This window comes from Syngnathus acus, chromosome 2 (genome assembly GCF_901709675.1).
Source record: "Syngnathus acus chromosome 2, fSynAcu1.2, whole genome shotgun sequence".
In the NCBI taxonomy this organism is placed as follows: Eukaryota; Metazoa; Chordata; class Actinopteri; order Syngnathiformes; family Syngnathidae; genus Syngnathus; species Syngnathus acus.
This window is the reverse complement of record NC_051088.1, coordinates 2424845-2450868: the sequence shown is the minus strand read 5'-3', so window position 1 is coordinate 2450868 and position 26024 is coordinate 2424845. Positions and strand designations below refer to the sequence as shown.

The following is a 26024-nucleotide window of genomic DNA, read 5'->3' as shown; positions in this document are numbered from 1 at the left end:
GTTACAACAAGCATCCCATCCGCAGGGTTACCTGACGTCAAAACGCAGCAGCAGCGCAATGAAGATGCCCGGGATGACGATGTCACCAAGACCCAGCATGGCGAAGTTGCTGGCATTCAGACCTTTCTCCAATAAGTCTTGTGGAAAGACCACTGGCAAGGGGAGAGAGTGAGCACATCAGAACGCCGTGGCCATTGCTGTACTTACCATGTTTGGCACTACGTTTACAGTAATCCCTCGCTACATCGCGGTTTGATTATCGCGGCTTCAGCACATCACAGATTCCCCCCCCCCCCCCAAAAAATTCACAATTTCAAAATAAACCTTCTAAATTGAGGAATTCTGGCACGTAAGTTGCCCACACGCCAGCAGAAGACTGGGAGTGTCCACACAATTGCAGTACGTACACTTGTTGTAGTTGTTATAATAATAAGAGTTCTAAAAGTATATTTACAGTATTGTACCTTATTATATATATATTTTTTCATAATTTACAGTGTGTACACTTGTGCCTTGTTATAAAAGAGTTGTTATAATATCATATTGGCCCGAATATAAGACGACCCTGATTATAAGACGACCCCCTCTTTTTCAAGACTCAAGTTTGAAAAATATTTTTGACTCAAGTTTGTAAAGACTTTTTGAACACCAAATTTAATTTTTATACAGGAAATTACAGTACATCTGAAACAAATTATTATAACAATATATTCGAGAGAAAAAGCATGTTATTTTGCCTCATTCAAATCATGCAAAAACTGTCCCATCTTAATATCTGAACATTTAAATATGTAAACTAAAGTGCAATCACATTTGTAAATGAATGGCTTCTGGTTTTTGAAATGTAAATAAACCAATCTACAAACTGGATCCGGTTGAAGTTGGGAAATTGTGTAAAATGTAAATAAAACCAAAATACAACGATTTGAAAATCCTTCTCAACCAATATTCAATTGAATACACTACAACACAACATATTTAATATTCAAACTGATAAACTTAATTGTTTTTGCCAAATAATAATTAATTAGAATTTCATGGCTGCAACACGTCCAGTAGAAGTTGGGAAAGGTGGCGAAAATACTGAAGAAAGGTGGCAAAAAATACTGAGAAAGCTGACAAAAGCTCATCAAATACCTATTTGGAAGATCCCACATGTGATCAGGCTAATTGGGAACAGGTGGGTACCATGATTGGGTATAAAAGGAGCCTCCCGAAACATTCATTCATAAGCAAGGATGGGGCGATGTTCACCACTTTGTCCACAAGTGCGTGAGAAAATAGTTGAACAGTTTAAAAACAACATTTCTCAAAGCAAAATTGCAAGGAATTTAGGGATTTCAACATCTACGGTCCATAATATCATCAAAAGGTTCAGGTTCTGGTGAAATCACTGCACGTAAGCGCCACGGCCAGAAACCAAGACTGAATGACCGTGACCTTCGATCCCTCAGACGGCACTGCCTTAAAAACCGACATGAGTGTGTAAAGGATATCACCAAATGGGCTCAGGAAAACTTCAGAAAAACACTGTCAGTAAACAGAGTTCGTCACTACATCAGTAAGTGCGGGTTAAAACTCTACCATGCAAAGCAAAAGCCGTTTATGAACAACATCCAGAAACGCCGCCGGGTTCTCTGGGCCCGAGCTCATGTAAAATGGACTGATGCACAATGGAAAAGTGTTTTGTGGTCTGACTCGGTACCCCATACTTGCAAAGCACCTCCCACAGAACTCAACAAGTAAAGTCAAAGTCTGCTTTATTGTCAATTTCTTCACATGCCAAGACAGACAATGAAATCAAAATTTTGTTTCCTACTATCCCACGGTGACAAGACATATTACAGATTCAAGTAAACAATACAAAAAGTAAAAATAAGAAGGCATATACAATGAATAAATAAGAGCAATGAATAAATAAGAGCAACTCGGTGGAAATGGTGCAATCGTGCATACAGCAGACAGTCAGTATAATAGTGCAAGGCAGCCATCGTGGCCCAAAAGGCCAGGACGTCATGTAGCCGAGGGTGGAGGGGGGAGAGAGTTCAGGATCCTAACAGCCTGGAGTATGAAGCTGTTGGTGAGTCTGGTGGTGCGGGAGCACAGGCTTCTGTACCTCTTCCCAGAGGGCAGTAAATCAAACAAAGTGTGAGCGGGGTGACTCACATCACCCACAAACGTGGTCGCTTTGCGGGTGAGATGGGAGGTGTAAATGTCCTTCAGGGAGGGGAGTGAAGCACCAATAATCCTTCCAGCTATGTTCACTATGCGCTGCAGGGCCTTCCTGTTGTATTCAGTGCAGCTACCACCCCACACAGCGATACAGCTGGAGAGGACGCTCTCAATGGTGCCTCGGTAGAATGTGGACATGATGGCTGGTGGAGCACTTCCTCGCCTGAGTTTCCGCAGGAAGTACAGAAGGCGCTGAGCTTTCTTTGCCTGTGATGGAGTGTTGGTGGTCCAGGAGAGGTCGTCAGTGATGTGCACCCCCAGGAATCTGGTGCTGCTCACTCTCTCCACCACAGCACCGTCGATGGTCAGTGGCAGGTGTTGGGTGTGACCCTTCCGGAAGTCAACAACAATCTCCTTGGTCTTGCTGACGTTCAGCAGGAGGTTGTTGTACCTGCACCACGTGGTCAGAAGGTCGACCTCCAACCTGTATTGAGTCTCGTCGCCCTTGGTGATGAGACCCACGAGAGTCAACAAATTTCACTATGCGGTTGGTGCTGTAGGTTGCAGTGCAGTCATGCGTCAGCAGGGTGAAGAGCAGCGGACTGAGCACGCAGCCTTGGGGGGCCCCCGTGCTCAGCGTGATGCTGCTTGAGATATTGTCACCAACAAGTACTACTTGAGGCCTCTGACAGAGGAAGTCCAGTAGCCAGTTGCAGAGGTAGGTACTGAGTCCCAGTTTGTCGAGTTTGCAGATGAGTCGTTGTGGTACAATGGTGTTGAATGCAGAACTGAAGTCCACAAACAGCAATCTCACATATGACACGGTTGAATCCTCCAAGTCCACAAAAGACATGTAGACTGATTGGGTGAACACCCATGCACCCTCAAGGACCTTGCTGAGAGTGTAGAGTACTGCAGAGAAATGCAGACCTAACTCTGACATAGGTGGTATAGGGACCGAACAGCCCAGGGGGGCTCGGTACCCCATACGAGTAAAGCACCTCCGACAGAACTCAACGAGGGACACGGCTGAATTCTCCAAGTCCACAAAACACATGTAGACTGGTTGGGTGAACCCATGCACCCTCAAGGACCTTGCTGAGAGTGTAGCGTACTTCCGAGAAATGCAGACCAAACTCTGACATCGGTGGTATAGGGACCGAACAGCCCAGGGGGGGCTCGGTACCCCATACGAGTAAAGCACCTCCCACAGAACTCAATGAAGGCCACGGTCGAACAGATTCTTCAAGTCCACAAAACACATGTAGACTGGTTGGGTGAACTCCCATGCACCTTCGAGGACCCTGCTGACTGTGTCGAGTTGGTTCACTGTTCCACGGCCGGGACGAAAACCACATTGCTCCTCCTGAAACTGAGATTGAACGTCCCAACAGATACTCTTTTCCAACACACCACCAGATGGTGATCTTGTTGACAGCGCTGCCCTTCTTTACTTCCGAGTGTCCAAAACATGCGACAGCAAATCTAATGACACAACCGCAAAGTCAATCAGCGAACAGCGTCCGAGGGTGTAAGGGACACCCTTATGCTTCAACATGGTTCATTCAACATTCAACTTATCTCCTCAAGGCTAGACTATTGTAACGCACTCCTCATCGGGATCCCTAGCAAGAGCCTCCAGAGGCTTCAGTACATCAAAAACAGCGCTGCTAGGATCCTGATGAGGGTGCGGAAAAGCGACCACATCACACCCATCCTCCGTTCTTTGCACTGGCTCCCCATCAAATTCCGAACTGATTATTATAAGATCGGCCTCCTCACTCACCAGTGTATCCTCGGACATGCTCCCCCATACCTCAAAGAACTCCTTGCCCCAAAACCTGCCACCCGAAGCCTCCACTCATCCAATTCACACCTTCTCCACGTCCCGAAAACCAAGTTGCGCACCATGGGCGACCGGGCCTTCTGCCATGCAGCCCCCACACTGTGGAACTCCCTCCCCGACCACCTAAGAGCACCCCAATCCACTGACTCTTTCAAAACCGGACTTAAAACTCACCTCTTTACTATAGCATTTCCGTAATTCTTGTTCTCATATCCTGGTTGTCGTCCAGTTGTTTTATACTTGTCCTTGTTTTGTTTTCTTGTTTTTACTTGCCATGTAGCACTTTGAGATTCCCCCGAATGTAAAGTGCGTTATAAATATAATTTATTATTATTATTATTATGTCGAGCACAGAAGTCCAATAATTGAACACTACTTGGGTTCAGGCCGAAAGGGGGGGGGGGGGGGTTTCCTCCCAATCATGCCTCTGCAGGTATCACTGTCATTACCTTCGTGAGCATTGAAGTCTTCCTGCAGAACGATGAAGTCCCCGTAAGGAGCACTCTCCCGCATACCGTCCAGGGACTACAAAGAGGGTGGGTACTCTGAGGGTACTCTGAACTGCCGTTTGGTCCATAGGCGCTAACAACAGTCAGAACCTGTCCCCCCACCCGAAAGCGGAGCGAAGCTACTCTCTCGTCCACCGGAGTGAAGGCGCAAATCTGGGTGTCGATAAGTATGCCCACACCTGCTCTGTCCCTCTCGACATGGGCAACTCCAGAGTGGAATAGAGTAGAAGACTCTCAAGAGGACTGGTACCAGAGCCTAGGCTGTGTGTTGAGGTGAGTCTGCTGTGTGTTGAGGTGAGTCTGACTATGTCGAGTCTGGATTTCTCTGCCTCGCACACCAGCTTCGGCTCCTTCCATGCCAAAGAGGTGACATTCCATGTGCCAAAAGCTAGCTTCTGTTGCCGGGGATTGGAATGCCTGCTCAACTCAATAATTGGTGCTTCAGTAACCACCCCTTCCAAAAAAAGACTAGATGCGCCTTTGGTATTGACCCTTTCACTTATTTCAGTTGCACGGGTCCAACTAGTTTTATTAAGTAATAATCTCAATGCATCATTGTAGGCTATATAACAAATTGGAACATTTGAGTCTCTTTCATGCATGTAATCAGATAATAAAAGTCTTGTAATCAATCCTAACCGATACTCACGTTTAATCGGCGCCTCAAAAGACTTGGCAACTGTCACCATGACATTGGTACCAAATACCTGTGAAGAGTGAGTGTCATTACGAATATTAAGGTTAGATTTTAGGTAGTGGTGGGCGATATGACAATATTAGATCGAATTTAACTCATGATCTCATGAAGGCGATAGATTGGCAGATCGTCTGAAATCACAGCATGGATTTGGGTTGGCAAGACGCAAACCAAAGTTATATGCAGTGACTACATTCGGACGGTGGACACTATGAACCTGTTTATTTACTTGAGGAGACAGCATCCAAAACCCTACATACACCAACAGCCAAACCAATCGCAAGTCAAACACACAGCAGCCAGAGGCAGACGTGAGCTTCAAGCTAATGCTGCGTTCACGCCAAATATGTTGCTCGGGTTTCTGGCGATGCGATTCAATCAGTCAATATAGGTCTTGCGTGTGGGCGCATGCGAGTGCAGAATGGCGCTGATGAGGCAACGCAATAACGCTCATGTCGCCTTTCCGCCGGATATAAAGTAAAACGCTACCCCAATCAATTTTGCGAACATACCACGTGACGCACTGCGTCTGGTACCGGCGGGCTTTGTGGAGAAGAAAGAACCAAATGCAGAAAGAGAGTTTGGAAAACAATGCAGGAAAAGATGATAATCTCGAGAACTACAACATGTCCATGTATGAACAGGACAGAAGTAAACAGGAGCAGGCGAGCAGGAGAACTGTGAGGAACTTGGGATTTACCTGACATGTTTTACTTAGTTTTTTAGTTTTTTTTCAGCTGTTGAACTGTACGAAGCACCAGTATTAGCACAGTGTCAGCCACTCGATGTTGACTTTTTTTTGGTCGTCAGAGGAGTTTTGCCATATAAAATTGAAAAGTCTGCGGGACACATACTTAAAAGAGGGAGCAGCTAGGAAACGCGGATGATGCGGCTGGCTGCGGCTGGCTGCTGCTGGCTGCTGCTGCTGCTCACCCAGTGTTTGGTGTGCACGTAAAAACAACACACCCGAAAATGTTTTTGATAAAATTCGTGATTGTGATTTAAAAAAAAAAAATGGTGATGTGATATTTTTGCCATATCGCCCACCCATAATTTTAGGTGAGGCAGGCTCTTACCCAGAAGATATCGTAGACAAACAGCCCCCCTAACAGGATGCATCCGGTACTGACATTGTTCAGGTGCAGAAGTTCCACTCCGTTGAGGGCAAAGGCCAGGCCAAAGAGATTGTTAGCGATCCAATGCTACGAGGCCAAAACAACACTGATGATTGGCCGTCCCAAAGTACAAAATGATTGGACACAAGTGTGTGCTATTATCCCACCACCATGACGTAGAATACCTTTTTGAGAACGTACCAGACGCCAACCACGCTGCTGCAAAGCAGACACACCAAGTTGTTTGTGTCAAACTCGTAGTTAATGATCTCTAGAGACAAAACAACAGAATTTGGCAATCAGCGTATCCAGGGCAGAAGACTAGAGGACTAGATTTCTCTCACCTTCTTTGGCCTCACCAGCACCCTGTGTGAAGAGCAGCTGGTACTGCTTGTTTGGCACAGAAGAGGGGAAGATTCTGGACAGCAGAGGACTTGGATACCAAAAAGAAGAGTCAATGCAACAGGGTGGTGTATGATGTGCAAGGCCTTGCAACTTACCTCGTCGTGTGAGACAGCGCCAACACACCAAGCACAAAGAAGTAGGCCGACAGTAGCAGGTTTATGTACTCTTGAGAAAACACCTGCACACACCGTACAAATCCAAAATGTGATGCAAAAATATGTTAACCATGTCCCTTAGCTGCTGAACACACTTATAGTTCAGCGAGATTCATTGCAATGTTCACCAGCTAATATATAACTGCTGCTAAGTACTGTGCTATCTTAATATAAGTTAATAGCTATGCACACATCAGGTCACTGCTATGTTCAACACGTAACAGAAAACTGTACAGATTTCAGTCTCAAACGGTACAGTCTTCTGGCTCAACCCACTGATGTGTTCAAAATTTCGTGCCAAGTGTTCTCTTAGCAGCTAAATTCATGCTCCACTCACCAGCTGAACATTTACTGTGTCTTTTGGGTGCTCGTGGCTAACCATCTCTGTCAGCTGCTAGACCAGGGATGGGCAAACTACGGCCCGCGGGCCACATCCGGCCCACGGGACCGTTTAATCCGGCCCGCCAACCCTGAATTAATTGTATTATTAAACTTTTTTTTTGTCATTTTGCCTGCAATGACTGCGTTTCCCCAGTAGATGGGGAACCGCTCACCTGCGCATTTACTACCGGAAGCCGTGTCAGAAAGCTCGGTGCACACTCACAAGTGCGTGTACGTACGTACTCAGTAGTACGGACATGGCGCACTCGCGCTCTATTTGTATCAGTCCCGAATTTAGAGCGTGGGCTGTGACGACAGCATTCTTGTAATTCGCTCGCTGAGCTTTCAGATACAGTTTTACGCTAAAGCCACCCACAAACCTTCCCCTGGAATCCTTCCATTAAAATGAGTGGCCCGAAGAAAAGAACTGAGTGCCGAATGTTAAAAGAGTGGCCAATTTGGCTCGACGTACGCGACGTGACGTTCAGCCACATCAACCCGTCACAGATCGAGGTAAACGGATCTCTCCTAAGAATTGCCACAACAAATTTTACTCCAGACTATGATGCACTAGCAAAAAAGGGAGACCAACAACACTGTTCCCACTGAAAATGAAGGGGAGGCTCTCAAGTTTGTTGTAAAAAAATGCATTTTGAATATGATTTGTACACATAGCAGGGATTGAAACTAGCGACCATTCTCATTTTCAAACAATGCAGGATGCTCAAGGACATTGATGCACCACCTGTTTGCGACTAATCTTAACCTGTAAAGTTCTTAAGGCTTACTTTAAGGAAGTGTTTCCCGTTTCCTCACCTCTGTTACCAGGTGTTTGTGAGTTAAAACTCTGCTCTGATGTTCAGATACCCCTCACCGTGTTGCCGTTTTGATTACTTTATTTGGATGTATGCTTTCACCGATTCTTCAAGATGATATATTTGGTCAGAATGTTTGCTGTTTGATGTGATCTCATAAAATAAACATTTTTCATTAATCTGACCTGCAGGCACTGAAGTGATGGAGACTGTTATTCATAATAATAGTGTCGTATTTTATGAGAATCACTGATAGCAGTTTTTAGTGATTTTGTTTTTTTAATGCTGTTAATAAATGCATTTGTTTTCAAAAAACTTGTTTGGAATATCCATGCTTTACTACCTACTAAAGGCCAAAATCTTTTATGCAATGACCTTTACAGGTCGCTTATATTACTTCACACAAACACTACGTCCATCTGCTCCTGGTTCGGCCCTCCGGTCCAAATTTAGAACCCAGTTCGGCCCGCGAGTCAAAAAGTTTGCCCACCCCTGTGCTAGACACTCTTGCGTTCAAGAGCTCATCATTAGCTGTCGCTCTACAGGAGGGCACCAGACTAATATAATTCAAGAAGAGCTTCAAATTGAAGATTTTAGCAGTGCTGGAAGAAAACTTAGGGGCACACACGACAATTTGACTTGCAGAGAAAACATTCACAATTCCTTCTATTTTCACCGTATAACTACTTACTAAGTACTTGCAGAAACTACAATGTTTTAAATTGAAATTTTACTGTGCAAGTATAAAGTATAAGAAACAATTCAAGCAATTTTCTCTTAGATTTAAGATTGTACGTTGTTAGCATCTGGATACTAGTGTGAATGGAGTGGGTGAAAACAATGGGAAAATGCCAGAAAACAGCTCAAAGCAACTTTTATTTTTTTTATCGGGGAACAAAAAAAACAATTAACTTCATTTTTGGAACCATAAACCTAGTTGATAAAATTTCAATTATGAGCTCTGAACTGAACAAGTTCATTTTAAAATTTGTGAACTGAACTTCTAACTACCGTATTTTCCGCACTATAAGGCGCACCGGATTATAAGGCGCACCTTCAATGAATGGCCTATTTTAAAACTTTGTCCATATATAAAGCGCACCAGATTATAAGGCGCACCTTCAATGAATGGCCCATTTTAAAACTTTGTCCATTTATAAGATATATACATTTGGCCCGCGGGCCGGACTTTGGACACGCCTGCTGTAGTGGCTCAATATTGGTCCATATGTAAGGGGCACCTGATTATAAGGCGCACTGTCGGCTTTTGAGAAAATTTGAGGTTTTTAGGTGCGGAAAATACGGTAGTTTGTAAAGAAAATGAACTTTCCCATCACTGTTAACAGGAGAGTGCTTTTTTAAAACATGTTCCATAACTACTGTTCCAAACATGTTCAATAAATGCTGTTCCAATTTCCAAAACAATTGTGTAAATCGTGATTTCAATATTGAACAAAATAATTGTGATGACTTTTATCCAATTTTGCCAAAGGCTTACATATTCGGTTTAAAAAATATCAGCTAGTCCACATGCTTGGCAACAAAAACTGTTGTCCCATTGAATCCCCATCCCCCGTGTTCTGATTTTGGTGGTTCAAATAGATTATAAAAGTCACCTACTCCCTGCAATGTGCTAAGTCATTGCCTTTTGGTGCATTGAATGAGTATTTTGTGGATGTTTGAGATGTCCTATCATGTGAGTGGTCAATGAATGGACATGGAATAAACTGACGAACGTGACTTTGTACAGTTATTTTGCTTCTACACGCAGCTATTGATCGTTGAATGCATCACCTGTTCATTTTTCAAAACCTTGCTCATATAAATGAAAATCAAAATACACAAATGTGTGTTCTTTGCGAAAACAAGCAAGTAATGTTGCACTGATCTGACTCGAGGTGCGCGCGCGCCCCCGCGGCGGAGACGCCATGCGTCGACAAATTGTATTCCCGTTGTACTTGTACACTGGGCATTTGCAAAGTCTATACTCTGCAACTGTGTTGTCAAGACAATCTCCTTTCTTGCAAAATCCACAGTGCTCCCACACACGTGTCTCGTCTTCCTCGTCACCATTATTATCTTGTTTGCATGCTTGACGTAATCTCTCGCAGCAAGCGCTGACCAGAGATGACATTTTTGAGCGAAAACAACTTAGACTTGATTGAAAATAACATTCTTACTTGAATAAAGATAAAAGGGTATTAGGACTGTTGGGTCTAAAACAATCTAATTTATTATATGAATTAAAGCAATCAATAACAAAAATAAAAATTGTGTCGTGTGGCCAGCATCAATGTAAATAAGTCCAGCTCTCGTCGATGTACAGTGTTTTCTGCACTATAAGGCGCACTGGATTATAAAGCGCACATTCATTGAATTTTTTATTTTAGAAATTATTTCATATATAGGGCTCACCGGATTAAAAGGCGCATAGAATAGAAGCTACAGCGTCAAACTGGGGTTGACTAGGTTTGCGTTATGCATCCACTAGATCAGACATGGGCAAACTACGGCCCACGGGCCACATCCGGCCCACGGGACCGTTTAATCCGGCCCGCCAACCCTGAATAAATTGTATTATTAAACTCTTTTTTTCCGGTCATTTTCCCTGCAATGACTGCGTTTCCCCAATAGATGGGGAACCGCCCGCCCACGCATTTATTACTGGAAGCCGTGTCAGAAACCTCGGTGCACACCCACGAGTGCGCCGTGTCCGTACTACTGAGTACGGACACGGCGCACTCCGCGCTCTATTTCTATCAGTGCCAAATTTAGAGTGTGGTCTGTGACGTCAGCATTCTCGTAATTCGCGCGCTGAGCTTTCAGATACAGTTTTACGCTAAAGCCACCCACAAACCTTTCCCTGGAATCCTTCCATTAAAATGAGTGGCCCACGGAAAAGAAAGGCGGACACTGAATGCCGAGTGTTTAAAAAAGAGACGACAATTTCGCTTGACCTACGCGACGTGACGTTCAGCCACATGAACATCAACGCGTCACAGATCTAGGTTAACGGACCAACACCTCGGCTCTATCCTAAGAATTGCAACAACAAATTTTACTCCAGACTATGATGCACTAGCAAAAAAAGTGAGACCAACAACACTGTTCCCACTGAAAATGAAGGGGAGTTTCTCAAGTTTGTTTGGAAAAAAAAAATGCATTTTGAATATATTTTGTACAAATAGCAGGGATTGAAACTAGCGACCATTCTCATTTTCAAACAATGCAGGATGCTCAAGGACATTGATGCACCACCTGTTTGCGACTAATCTTAACTTTTAAAGTTCTTAAGGCCGACTTTAAGGAAGTGTTTCCCGTTTCCTCAGCTCTGTCACCAGGTGTTTGTGAGTTAAAGCTCTGCTCTAATTTTCAGATATCGGTCACAGTGTTGCCGTTTTGATTTCTTTATTGCTTTATTTAGATGTTTTCTTTCACCGATTCTTCAAGATGATGTATTTGGTCAGAATGTTTGCCGTTTGATGTGATTTCGGCTCATAAGATAAACATCATCTTTCATAAATCTGACCTGCAGGCGCTGAAGTAATGGAAACTGTTATTCATAATAACTGTTGTATTTAATGATAATCATTAATAGCAGTTTTTTGGTGAAATATTTTTTAATGCTGTTAATAAATGCATTTGTTTTCAAAAAGTTTTTTTTTTTTTAATATCTATGCTTTACTACCTACTAAAGGCCAAAACCTTTTATGCAATGACCTTAACATGTCGTTTATATTGCTTCACACAAACACTACATCCATTTGCTCCTGGTTTGGCCCCCCCGTCAAAATTTAGAACCCAATTCGGCCCGCAAGTCAAAAGGTTTGCCCACCCTTGCACTAGATCAGGGGTCTCAAACTCCAGTCCTCGGGGGGCGCATTCCTACATGTTTTCCAAGTTTCCCTCGTTAAACACACCTGATTCAATTATCAGGCTCCTCCAGAACGTGAGGATGAACTGATCATTTGAATCAGGTGTGTTTAACGAGGGAAATTTGGAAAACATGTAGGAATGCGGCCCCCGAGGACTGGAGTTTGAGACCCCTGCACTAGATGGAGCTGATGCGTAATGCGTTGCTTAGCTTGTTAGCTTTGGTGCTGGGCTTGCGTATGCGCAGCCAAATTTGCTGCGGTGAGGGCGCACGTGCACACTGTGTGTTCCTCCCGACAGGCTTACCTATATGTCAATCAAGCGATGGGATGGATTCTAGCCTATAGAAAAAATGTTTTTTTTTTTTTTTTGTTTTTTAAAAGTCATGCGATTGACCAGTAGTAGCTTACTTCGGTGACGCCCCTGACCACGGTTGCCGTAATGCTGAAAGCGATGCGACCTTGTAATTTACTCGTCATACTGAAACATACTGAAACATTTTGGCAGAGCGCTGTGTACAACCCAGGGCTGTGGACTCGGTTCGGACTCGGGGACTCGGTCGGACTCGGTCATTTTTGCCGGACTCGGAATCGGACTCGGTGCTGATTTTGACCGAGTCCACCGAGTCCGACAATAAAAAAAAGAGGCAAGACGCAGCCAGAGAGTGTCAGGTTACAGTCAGCGCGGTAGGAGTTGGAAGAAGCAGTAAAAACTCCACCAAACTCGTCGTAATGACCCGTGATATATGTTATATCCTTACTATTTTCCAGGTTCTTAGATAGCAAGAATAGGTCGGACAACGACGTGAATGATAACTGCTTTATTCCTTACTCACAGTGCGTTCACAGGGCGTACCAGAACAACACAGAATGCCCATCCCACTTCCGGGGTTTTTCTACTACGGAATTTGAGTTAGCCCAAAATACACAACATCTCTTCCCCTCTTACAATGAACGTGCTATATGCATGAACAACATAGTCTTATGCACCTATAACTTGACATCTTCAAGATCTATCAATAACTACCATTAAACAATTATCATATATGGTCCAGACAATTATGACAATAATATTCCCATGAAACCTTAATTTTGGGTGAGGGTGGACTACCTCGAATTATACCGAATTATAGCGAAAAACCGATGTCGTACGGCGTCGTACGGCGTCAACACTATGTTGTTTTCAATAAAAACATGAAGAACTCACGTTTGCGTCAGTCAATTTTAATTTTTATAAAGGATTATTCTCATTTGATGTCTTTAAATTCATCCGCGTTCTGCCATTGAAGCGGGGTGCATTCAAAGACCAGTCGTACAGACGGAAACGTTTTGTGATCAAATCTTTCATAACGAGAATGATTTGAGTGAATTGATTTGAATGAAATTGAGAAGAAATTTCAGTTCTGAAGGCTCCTTTTGTCCCAAGCAAAGTGACAGATGGTGGGGAGGGGGGATAAAAATTGTAAAATCAATTCACTCAAATCATTCTCATTATGAAAGATTTGATCACAAAACGTGTGTGGCTTTTTCTTAAATGAACACGTTTGACATTGCTATCGTGTCAGCTTTTAATTATATTGCGCTGTCATGTTAAAGCAAATTAATAAATGCAACAATATTAATTTGCTTTGAAAATACCTGAGTAATAAAATAAAATGGATGGATGGATGAATGATGATCACAATTAAGTATAAAGTCCATCCATCCATCCATTTTCTGAACCGCTTAGACCCCACGGGGGTCGCGGGAGTGCTGGAGCCCATCCCAGCCGTCATCGGGCAGTAGGCGGGGGACACCCTGAACCGGTTGCCAGCCAATCGCAGGGCACACAGAGACAAACAACCATCTGCACTCGCACTCACACCTAGGGACAATTTGGAATCTTCAATCGGCCTACCAAGCATGTCTTTGGGATGTGGGAGGAAACCGGAGTGCCCGGAGAAAACCCACACGGGCCCGGGGAGAACATGCAAACTCCACACAGGGAGGGCCGGAGGTGGAATCGAACCCGCACCCTCCTAACTGTGAGGCGGACGTGCTACCCAGTGCGCCGCCGAGCCGCCTTAAGTATAAAGTCTCCTTTGTAATATATACTCCTTGTAGCCTGTACCCAAAAAGAGGAGTTTCTTTGCATCGAGGTTTATGCAAAGAGCTCACGTAATTATATTGTTGCGTTTTGGTGAAGTGAATGAGTGTTCCGTCTGTACGACTGGTCTTTGAATGCACCCCGCTTCAATGGCAGAACGCGGATGAATTTAAAGACATCAAATGAGAATAATCCTTTATAAAAATTAAAATTGACTGACGCAAACGTGAGTTCTTCATGTTTTTATTGAAAACAACATAGTGCTGACGCCGTACGACATGGGTTTTTCGCTTTCCAAATAAGGGTTAGATAAATGTCTGAGCTATAATGGTGTAATTAATGATTAAAACTTGAAAGTATCTGTTTATTGTATTCGTTTATATGTTTAATAAAGACAAAGCCATCACAAAACTGTTGTAATTATTTAGATTTTGATCTAAATTAGCCTTGAATAAAGACTAAGCAGTCACATGAATTAACAGAAAAAATGGACAGCCGGACTCGGACTCGGACTCAGACTCGGACTCATGGTCAAGAGGCCGGACTCAGACTCGGACTCGGTGCAAAAATCCGACCGAGTCCACAGCCCTAGTACAACCAGTATGGATCAACAAATTCACCAATTGATCCATATACAGGACTGTCTCAGAAAATTTGAATATTGTGATAAAGTTCTTTATTTTCTGTAATGCAATTAAAAAAACAAAAATGTCATACATTCTGGATTCATTACAAATCAATTGAAATATTGCAAGCCTTTTATTATTTTAATATTGCTGATTATGGCATACAGCTTAAGAAAACTCAAATATCAAAATATTAGAATATTTCCTCAGACCAAGTAAAAAAAAAAAAGATTTATAACAGCAAAACAAAATCAAACATTTGAAAATGTCCATTAATGCACTCATTACTTGCTTGGGAATCTTTTTGCACGTATTACTGCATCAATGCGGCGTGGCATGGAGGCAATCAGCCTGCGGCATTGCTGAGGTGTTATGGATATGAAATAATACAATGCAAGATATAATTACTTAAATTACCGTATTTTCCTGACTATAAGGCGCACCTAAAAACCTAAAATTTTCTCAAAAGCCGACAGTGCGCCTTATAGTCCAGTGCGCCTTATATATGGATCAATTGATGAATTTGTTGATCCATACTGGTTGTACACAGTGCTCTGCCAAAATGTTTCAGTACGTTTTAGTACGACTAGTAAATTACAAGGTCGCTTCCCAACATTACGGCAACTGTAGTCAGGGGGCGTCACCGAATAGCTGTTGTACCCGCGAGGCTATTTCATTTCAAAATAGGCTGCTCCGTTAATGTTTCGAGTAAATTTACGGATTGATATGGAAGGGAAACATAGGTAAGCAGTACCAATGTGTTAGATCGAACTTTAGTCAGTTCCGATCATTTTATAGGAGATCGTTTGAGAAACGCGATTGTTTACACGTTGCTGAGGCTCATGGGAGATTGCGAGCTGAGGCTCATGGGACTTTGAGGATGGCTAATGCTATAACGATAGCTGCTATATGTACCAGGCTATTTCATGTCAAAATAGGCTGCTCTGTTAATGTTTCGAGTAAATCTACGGATCGATATGGAAGGGAAACATAGGTAAGTAGTACCAATGCGTTAGATCGAACTTTAATCAGTTCCGATCATTTTATAGGAGATCGTTTGAGAAACGCGATTGTTTACACTTTGCTGAGGCTCATGGGAGATTGCGAGCTGAGGCTCATGGGACTATGCGGATGGCTAATGCTATAACGATAGCTGCTATATGTACCAGGCTATTTCATGTCAAAATAGGCTGCTCTGTTAATGTTTCGAGTAAATCTACGGATCGATATGGAAGGGAAACATAGGTAAGTAGTACCAATGCGTTAGATCGAACTTTAGTCAGTTCCGATCATTTTATAGGAGATCGTTTGAGAAACGCGATTGTTTACACTTTGCTGAGGCTCATGGGAGATTGCGAGCTGAGGCTCGTGGGACTTTGCGGATGGCTAATGCTATAACGATAGCTGCTATACGTACCAGGCTATTTCATGTCAAAATAGGCTGCTCTGTTAATGTTTCGAATAAATCTACGGATCGATATGGAAGGGAAACATAGGTAAGTAGTACCAATGCGTTAGATCGAACTTTAGTCAGTTCCGATCATTTTATAGGAGATCGTTTGAGAAACGCGATTGTTTACACTTTGCTGAGGCTCATGGGAGATTGCGAGCTGAGGCTTGTGGGACTTTGCGGATGGCTAATGCTATAACGATAGCTGCTATACGTACCAGGCTATTTCATGTCAAAATAGGCTGCTCTGTTAATGTTTCGAGTAAATCTACGGATCGATATGGAAGGGAAACATAGGTAAGTACCGTAATTTTCGGACTATAAGTCGCGGTTTTTTTTCATAGTTTGGGGGGGGGGCGACTTATACTCAGGAGCGATTTATATACATATATATGGGTTTTTTTCACTTTTTTGGGCATTTTATGGCTGGTGCGACTTATACTCCGGTGCGACTTATAGTCCGAAAATTACGGTAGTACCAATGCGTTAGATCGAACTTTAGTCAGTTCCGATCATTTTATAGGAGATCGTTTGAGAAACGCGATTGTTTACAGAGGGCTCGTTGGTTATTGGCTAGTGGATGCATACCGCAACCCTAGTCAACCTCAGTTTGTTGCAGTATAGCTTCTATTTTATGCGCCTTATAATCCGGTGCGCCTTATATATGGACAAAGTTTTAAAATGGGCCGTTCATTGAAGGTGCGCCTTATAATCCGGTGCGCCTTTTAGGGCGGAAAATACGGTATATGAATGTATATACTAGGTCAGGGGTGGCCAACCCGCGGCTCGCGAGCCGCATGCGGCTCTTTGCCGGGTTTCATGCGGCTCCTTTACGTTCGGCTCGCGAGCCGCATGCGGGGGGGTTTAGGTGGTAATGGGACGTCAAACGCTGCGTGTTCGCTTCGCTTCGGGGGGGGGGATGGGATGTGGCTCTTTGCGGTACACAGTAAAAAAATGTGGCTCTTAGTCTCTGACTGGTTGGCCACCCCTGTACTAGGTCATCAAATCAGTGTCAGATGAGTCTGTCAACTAGGTTGCCTGTAGAATTTTTAAGGTCCAGCAGGTGTCAGCACTCAGTGACACAGTATCGACACAGTATCAATACAGTTTGGCAAAGTGTTGAAACGTTTCATGACGCCTCATCTACATATCACTAGTGTTTTACACAGTCAAACCTCGGTTCACGACCACAATCTGTTCCAGAAGGCGGTTCGAGAAATGAATCGGTCGAATTCCGAATCTATTTCTCACATTACAAATAACGGACAAAATTTTAATCCGTTCCAAGACTAAAAAAAACGGTGTTTCGAGTTAATTAGACGATTCAATTACTTTTTCATGATATTCTAATATTAAGCTGTATGCCATAATCAGCAATATTAAAATGAAAGGCTTGCAATATTTCAGTTGATTTGTAATGAATCCAGAATGTAAGACATTTTTGTTTTTTTAATTGCATTACAGAATACAAAGAACTTGATCACAATATTCTAATTTTCTGAGACAGTCCTGTATAAGGGGCTCTGCATTATAAGGCATATAAATTGAGTAAATTTTAAGTTTTTAAGTGCGCCTTATAGTGCGGAAAATACAGTAGCTGGATTGTGGGGCAGACACATTGGTATATGGATAGAAAAGATGTATCGTTACACCCCTACTAAATACAAAACTATGTACACCAGCTGCTCGGTAACTTGTTTGATGCTAAACCCTATACTATCGTCATAAGCTAGTGGTTTTCTGGTGTTTGTCAGCTGCTCAGTACACATTATTTTCTACAGCTAGTGTCTCTTTGCTGTTCACAATCAAATTTGGCCCCATCCCCACCACCAATCAAATGGATAACAGTTTGAGCCAAGTGTAAAGAATCTGGAAGGTCACCTTGAAAAAAAGGTAGAGTCCAAAGAGAGTACAGCTGGCAATGATTGGGAATTTGGCAGCTTCTCTGCTGGTGATGGTCTCTGGCATGTCTGACGTGTTCTGCGGACAACGACAGGGATAGTTAAACACTTACAGTGAGACTTGTTCATTAAACCTTTAAATGTGATTAACAAAGTAAGTCTGCTTCAACTACTACTCTCCAAAGGACACAAATCTTAAGAAAGAAATAATCCAAGGTGAAGTAACATTATTCATGTTTTGACAGAGTATAATGAAAACTAGCGTGCTGGGGCTATCCCGTGCTCGTAAAAGATAATTTTAACAACAAACGTCTTGCAGGGCACTCCAAACAAAGTTTGGAACCACTGGGTTAACTTATTTTGACCATCTATAAACTTTTGAACGCATATGAACTACTGTTCAGTACTTGTTTCTGAAATTGGATCTGAATGGCAAATGTTACAACAGGTGTTTGATTCATGAACATTTCCATGGACGTCAACATCTATTCCTTTCTGCAACTCTTGTCACACTCACAAACCTGCGAACAACTCTGACATTCTCAGCTCAGTGGCCACGTCTCTCTAAAAACCTCCTGTCGGAAGCCTCACAGTCGAGGTGCAAGGTGAAGAAGATAGTCTCTGCTCAGTGGCCACTTCTCTCTAAAAACCTCCTGTCCAAAGGCTCATAGGTGAGGTGCAAGGTGTCGACAGCAGATGAAGTGGACTGTTGTTTTGTTTGAGGGGGGGGGGGGGGGGGGTGCATGGATCAAACAGGTTCTTGTTTAAAATTAAGTTCACCTGTAAAGGTTTTAATTCATTTTAGATTCAACTTGAATCAAAAGCAAAATTCCAATGTCCCTATTTCTTTGTGAGTAGTGCATACTAATTGAGCCTGTTGTATCTTCTATTTCGGTGATTTGCAGTGTTATACAATTTCACAAATAAGATGAAGATGCATCACTGCTTTTTATAGATGATGTGGCTCAGATCAACACCTCCAAATATAGCCCATAGTCCTCAGTCAGAAACGTGTGGAATGCCTTCTCCAGGTTGGGATGAGATCTTGTCTTCAGTCAGGGGTGTCCAAACTTTTTGCAAAGCAGTCCAGATTTGGTTAGATAAAAATGTATAGGGGCCGACCATTCGCACTGACATTCCTGGAACCATTACCATTGTAAATGAAGTTGTAAATATATATCTATAACCTTTGCTGTCTGCAGATAGGTTGATCTTGCAAATGAAAATCTGTTGTCACTACCAGTACAGTTAAAGATTAAAATAATAATTAAATACAAATGAACAATTTTATGAAAATTTAATGAATTTTTTATTAGATGTATTAAGTTTGTTTTATTATTGTTATTGTTGTATTAATGAGAAGGGTGATATTGGTGTTTGTGACTGCAGTAAACAGGCCAGGTTGCATCATGTCAGATTTTTAATCCAAATCAAATCATTCTCCATTTTATCTTTTTTATTTCAATTTCATACGCAACAAATTACTTCATAATCTCAAAATAATAATCCATAGTCTTTTTGTTGTTTGCGATCACTGTGAGTGGGCGGCACGGACGCGTAGTGTGTAGAGTTCGTACGAAGCAGACAGCTCTCACCAGTAGTCCGTGTTTATTTGCCTTTCCTTGTGTAGCGTCACTTGCAGCGTCTCTGATTTTAGCGTCGCCTTAGTCCTTGGTATGTGGACATTTGAATGAGGAAGTGTCTGTGTCACTGATTATCTTGCAAACGGACACCTGTGTGCGCGTGAACTGGGAAGGGATGGAGGAGACACGCTCACAACCGATCATGAGTGCTGGCTCATGTGCGCGTTCCCGTTAGGACGAGTTTCATTTCTGTGGCTCGCTCTGGGGCGCGCAGGTCCCCGCGACAGTGCCAGCGGGCCACTTATTATTGATTTTATTACACAATGCTTCGGGCCAGTCTAAATTTAGACGCGGGCCGCTTTTGGCCCGCGGGCCGGGTTTGAACAAGCCTGTCTTAAGTGGAGGTGTTCAAGTGCCTAAGGGTCTTGTTCACGAGTGAGAGTAGGATGGAACGGGTGACTGGCAGATTGGTGCAGCATCTGCAGTGATGTCGACTATGTACCGGTCTGTCGTGGTGAAGAAGGAGCTGAGCCAAAAAGCAACGACTCAGGAGACACTAGAGGATTTTATCTCCTGGCTGGCCTGGGAAAGACTTGGGATCCCTGGAATGAGCTTGAAGAAGTGGCTCGGGAGAGTAAGTTTGGGCTTCCCTGTTGAAGCTGCTGCCTCTGGGACCTGAGCTCAGATAAGCGGTGGACAATGCATGGATGGAAGATGAAGTATATTTAATATATAAAATACAATCAAACATTATGTGAGTGCTCCCTCACTTTTCGCAGGGGATACGTTCCATGATCTATTGCAATGGGTGAATTTTTGTAAAGTAGAGGCTGACATATCTTTTTAACACCTTTATTAAAGGAAGGCTTGTAGCAATCAGCAGTCAAGCATAAAAAGGCTTATGGTGGTGAATTTATTTGGAAATATAACAATTTTCAAATTTGAACAAACTGTATGAACAGGGTCAAGTACCGATTGACAGCAACACGCCCAGCCTGTCTTGTGTGTAAACCACAAATAAAGACGAAATATGAAATATTACACGTTGCTGCAGTGGCTCATCACTTTCGTGTTACTTTGAGTTACCGTATTTTTCGGACTATAAGTCGCGTTTTTTTTCATAGTTTGGGTGGGGGGCGACTTATACTGAGGAGCGACTTATGTGAATTTTTTCATAAATTTCCAAAAAAAAAAAAAGTGAAACCGCGATAAACGAACCGCGATGTAGCAAGGGATTACTGTAATTTGAATTTGAAGTAACGTCCGCGGCGCGGCGCGGCGGTTGTTTACGTAAAGGACAAAGATTCGATCACGGGATGACGAAGGGTCCCACGTACTACCGGCATCATTAGCGGCTTTGTTTGTAAGTGACACGGAGGACGAAGAGTTTGAAGGATTTGGAGTGACACAGAAGGTTTGAAAAACTACTATGGCTTTTACACACGCCCGGTCCTATTCTATGGAGCTCTCTTCCACCTCCGTGGCTGGAAGTGCCACCTCCGGGGATGGAAGTCCACGCCGCCACACGCCTGGAAGTTGACGCCAGTGCTTGGGTCCTTGTACTTTAACGCTACAATATAGTTATATACTAGATCTGTGGAATAACGACGAGGCTGACGTCAGGGCGCACGCGCGGCGTTGTTGACAAAGGACGAGGAATTTGATCGATGGATTTAATGATTTGGAGTGACACAGATGGTTTGATAATATTATTGCTTATATAATAGTTATTTGATATATAATTTATATATCGTTATATGGACCTGTGGAATATTTTGAAGTGCAAGCGCCGTCAGCGGCGTGCACCCATTGTTGACATAAAGGACGATCGATGGATTTAATGAATTGGAGTGACACAGATGGGTTTATAAACGTGTTATTTATGTAATACTTTTTTGAAGAACTCTGAATGTTACGTCAGGCCCGTTCTCAGCTCTTCGTTTCTGTTTGTCACGTTAGCATACCTATCGTTTAGCCTGTTGTTGCTCGTTCATGTCTGTTCTTGGTGTTGGATTTTGTCGAATAAATTTCCCCCAAAATGAGACTTATACTCCGGAGCGACTTATATGCTTTTTTTCACGTTATTGTGCATTTTATGGCTAATGCGACCTATATTCCGAGCGACTTTTAGTCCGAAAAATACGGTACTCAGCTCCTCCCCAAGTATTTCACGTTTAAATTTGTACTACTTACCTCAAGTGAGCACTCTCTGTCTGTCAGCCCATAGTCATTGGTAATGCATGGTCACGAATACAGTATGTACGTAATCATAATTAAACATTGTTTCGCATCATGGCAATAGGAAGAACGCATCATTCACCAGAATCTAGTTTGAAGCCAACATGAGCCAACAAGTCATCAATGAACACACCTACCATTTTTTTCCATGTATAATGCGCAAAATGTAACTAATTTATTGTCCTAAAATCTGGGGTGCGCATTATACATGGGTACATTTTTTTTTTTTTTTTTTTTTGGGGAAGAAAATCTCCCTCGAAATAAAACTTGAAATCACCTTTCTTCTTGTTTGTTGTCAATCGCGCATCGCATTCAGCCATCCTGCCCAACACACTTAGTCAGTAAAATTCATAATTGACGACACATCGTTTGATGCGATGGTGCAATCCTTGATGGTGTGTTATTGTCAAATATTGTTTGTTTTTTAATCTCCATCGCAAACCGGATATCATACGGAGGCCGCCATTACAGATGCGCAGAACGGATGCGCAAGACACGTCAGCTATATACTAAAGAGCGAGAGTTCAGTTCTAAACCTAAATGCGTATTACAGGTATTTTATTTCACAACACTTTGCCTTGTTCCTTTCGTCTCTGCTGTTCACTTCGAACACGCTCCATACGAACACAATGCTCTCGTATCAGACGCTTGCTCGATCACCTGCTCGTTTGCTGTCACAATGTACCCTACACAAATCCGAAACATTTCTCCGCTATCGAGTTTGCTAGCGCATGCGCAGTGATACTGACCGGCAGAATAACATCCGGTTGTTCCCAAAGATGATCTTTTTTCTGAAATAATTTTACGTTTACGGACTTAAGTAGGAGTCAAACTTTTGGTGCGTATTATACATGGGTACAGGCTTTTTTCCAGCATCGACATGCCATTTTTAGAGTGCGTATTATACATGGGGGCGCATTATACATGGAAAAAAACGGTATTTCAGCTGTGGTGCAAGTTTTCCAAAAGGATTTGTTTCTAACAAATATAAGATAAAAAAGGTAAACTATACCTTTATACCAACTAACATGCACACAACAAAAAACTTTTAATTTTGGACCATGAAATAGTGTGTAATATTGATGGGTTGGGCAACACCGATGCTTCGGCGCATGTGTCGAGCTCATAGAGCGAAGCCCCGTGTCGGTGCGTGTATCGCTTTACGAAAGTCACGTGACTGAAACAGCAGCAGTATCGCCTGTCAAGGAAGCGTGCCAAACCTCTGTTAAAGGAAGCGCATCGTCAACGGGCTGGATCTGCCAAAACAATATCTGATCTTTTGCGATTCATCCTCGAAGTTATCAAGAATTATGGAGCAGCCCCAAGTCAAACGAAAGGTTTCTTCTGTGTGGGACTATTTTGATCTCATATCAGAAAATAAGGTATTTGTTTTAATTTCCTTGTTGTTTCATCATGTTTCTCTCAGCGTTTCCACTTGTTATATCTGAATTCAAATTCATTTCAAAGTGATCATGTACTAAAATGCCAATTCAATGTTTTTTAGATAACCTGGACATTGAAGTGGTCAGACAAAGCAAGTGCCACAGCCGATGCCATCCAGGAGGTTCAAAGATACCTGGCAGAGGGCAATATTGCCAGGTCGCAGGATCCAATCAGATACTGGGACAATCAAAAGACCCATTACTCAAACCTCTTCGGGCTTGCGTTGCAATTTCTCTGCACTCCAGCCTCATCTGTGCCGTGTGAGCGGGTGTTTTCAACGGCTGGAGAAAATGCGTCCAAAAAGCGCAACAGGCTCAATTTCACGACGTTGGAAAAACGTATTGAATAAAAATTTGAAAAAAAAACAGAACAAGCACCCTCTTTCACAACATGCTCACATTATTTATGGACTGTAACTAAAAGATTAAATATATTTTAAATTTAAATGAATGTACAGGACTGTCTCAGAAAATTAAAATATTGTGATAAAGTTCTTTATTTTCTGTAATGCAATTAAAAAAGCAAAAATGTCATACATTCTGGATTCATTACAAATCAACTGAAATATTCCAATCCTTTTATTATTTTAATATTGCTGATTATGGCTTACAGCTTAAGAAAACTCAAATATCCTATCTCAAAATATTAGAATATTCCCTCAGACCAAGTAAAAAAAAAAAAAGATTTATAACAGCAAAAAAAAATCAAACATTTGAAAATGTACATTGATGCACTCAGTATTTGGTTGGGAATCCTTTTGCACGGATTACTGCATCAATGCGGTGTGGCATGGAGGCAATCAGCCTGTGGCATTGCTGAGGTGTTATGGATGCCCAGGATGCTTCAATAGCTGCCTTTAGCTCATTTGCATTGTTGGGTCTGGTGTCTTTCAGCTTCTTCTTCACAATACCCCACAAATTCTCTATAGGGTTCAGGTCAGGGGAATTGGCAGGCCAATCGAGGACAGTAATGCCATGGTCAGTACACCATTTACTGGTGGTTTTGGCACTGTGGGCAGGTGCCAGATTATGCTGGAAAATGAAATCATCATCTCTATAGAGCTTTTCAGCAGACGGAAGCATGTAGTGCTTTAAAATCTGCATTTACTCTGGACTTGATGAAACAGTGGACCAACACCAGCAGCTGACATGGCTCCCCAAACCATCGCTGACTGTGGGAACTTCACACTGGATTTCAAGCAACTTGGATTTTGCTCCTCTCCAGCCTTTTCTTCAGACTCTGGCGCCTTGACTTCCAAATGAAATACAAAACTTGCTTTCGTCTGAAAAGAGGACTTTGGACAACTCTGCAATTGTCCAGTGCTTCTTTTCCATAGCCCAAGTCAGACGCTTCTTCCGTTGTCTTGAGTTCAGAAGTGGCTTGACCATGGGAATACGGCTATTGTAGCCCATTTCCCGGACACGTCTGTGAACAGTGGCTTTTGATACCTGGACTCCAGCTTCAGTCCACTGTCTTTGAAGCTCCCTCAAATTCTGGAAGCGACTCTTCTTCACGATGCTGTTAAGGCTGCGGTCATCTCTCTTGGTTGTGCAGCGTTTTCTGCCACATTTCCCCCTTCCAACCGACTTTTTGTGGATGTGCTTTGAAACTGCACTCTGTGAACAGCTTGCTCTTTGAGAAATTTCTTTTTGTGTCTTACCCTCCTGATGGAGGGTGTCAATGATGGTCCTCTGGATAGCAGTCACATCACCAGTCTTCCCCATACTTGTGATTTAGTTTACTGAACCAAGCTGAGTGTTTTTCAAGGCTCAGGAGTTAATTAGATGATTCAAGTGATTAGTTGAATACCCTACTAGTATACGTTTTCATGATATTCTCATATTTTGAGATAGGATATTTGAGTTTTCTTAAGCTGTATGCCATAATCAGCAATATTAATAAAAGTTTTGCAATATTTCAGCTGATTTGTAATGAATCCAGAATGTATGACATTTTTGTTTTTTTAATTGCATTACAGAAAATAAAGAACGTTATCACAATGTTTTAATTTTCTGAGACAGTCCTGTATATATGAAATAATAAAATACAAGATATAATTACTTAAATTATATTAATGTATATACTAGGTCATCAAATCAGTGTCAGATGAGTCTGTCAACTAGGTTGCCTGTAGCATTTTTAAGGTCCAGCAGGTGTCAGCACTCAGTGACACAGTATCGACACAGTATCAATACAGTTTGGCAAAGTGTTGAAACGTTTCATGACGACTCATCTACACATCACTAGTGTGTTAAACAGTCAAACCTCGGTTCTCGACCACAATCTGTTCCAGAAGGCGGTTCGAGAAATTAATCGGTCGAATTCCGAATCTATTTCTCACATTACAAATAACGGACAAAATTTTAATCCGTTCCAAGACAAAAAAAAACGGCTTTAAGCATTTTTTATTTGCGCATTTTTGTCCGATCGCGCAACTGCAGCGCGCCGCAGAACGCACAACCGTAGTGCGCCGCCGACCGCGCAACTGCACCGCGCTGGTCGCGTTATTGTGACAGAGCCATCGCTGAAATTTAGACAATATTTTTAAAGTCCTGATGTACTTTCCAAAATTTAAGTGGACCTCAGTGCGCAGGGACCTTAATTTGGTCCGATCGCGCAACCGCAGCGCGCCGGGCGCTCACTGTCGCATTGCTTTAAGAGCGTCTTTTGAGTTTTAGGATGGCTTTACTGCTCCCACTTGCTTTCTTTGGAGGCATGATTAGGGGTTAA

General features: G+C 42.6%; 1 protein-coding gene across 5 annotated transcripts in view; it reads right to left on the bottom strand.

Annotated features, from left to right (window-relative positions):
• hm13 (histocompatibility (minor) 13) overlaps window positions 1-26024 on the bottom strand; it is a 101665-nt gene that overhangs the window by 49376 nt on the left and 26265 nt on the right. For all 5 annotated transcript variants that reach the window (XR_005097300.1, XR_005097299.1, XM_037245923.1 and 2 more), the window contains 7 exons: window positions 18011-18109; window positions 6840-6922; window positions 6684-6772; window positions 6525-6610; window positions 6301-6426; window positions 5177-5234; window positions 32-152 (listed from right to left, as the gene is read on the bottom strand). Coding sequence is in view for 3 of the 5 variants with exons in the window: in XM_037245923.1 (XP_037101818.1) it covers window positions 32-152; window positions 5177-5234; window positions 6301-6426; window positions 6525-6610; window positions 6684-6772; window positions 6840-6922; window positions 18011-18109 (662 nt within the window). In the remaining 2 variants the exon portion in view is untranslated. The remainder of the gene's footprint in view (window positions 1-31; window positions 153-5176; window positions 5235-6300; window positions 6427-6524; window positions 6611-6683; window positions 6773-6839; window positions 6923-18010; window positions 18110-26024) is intronic.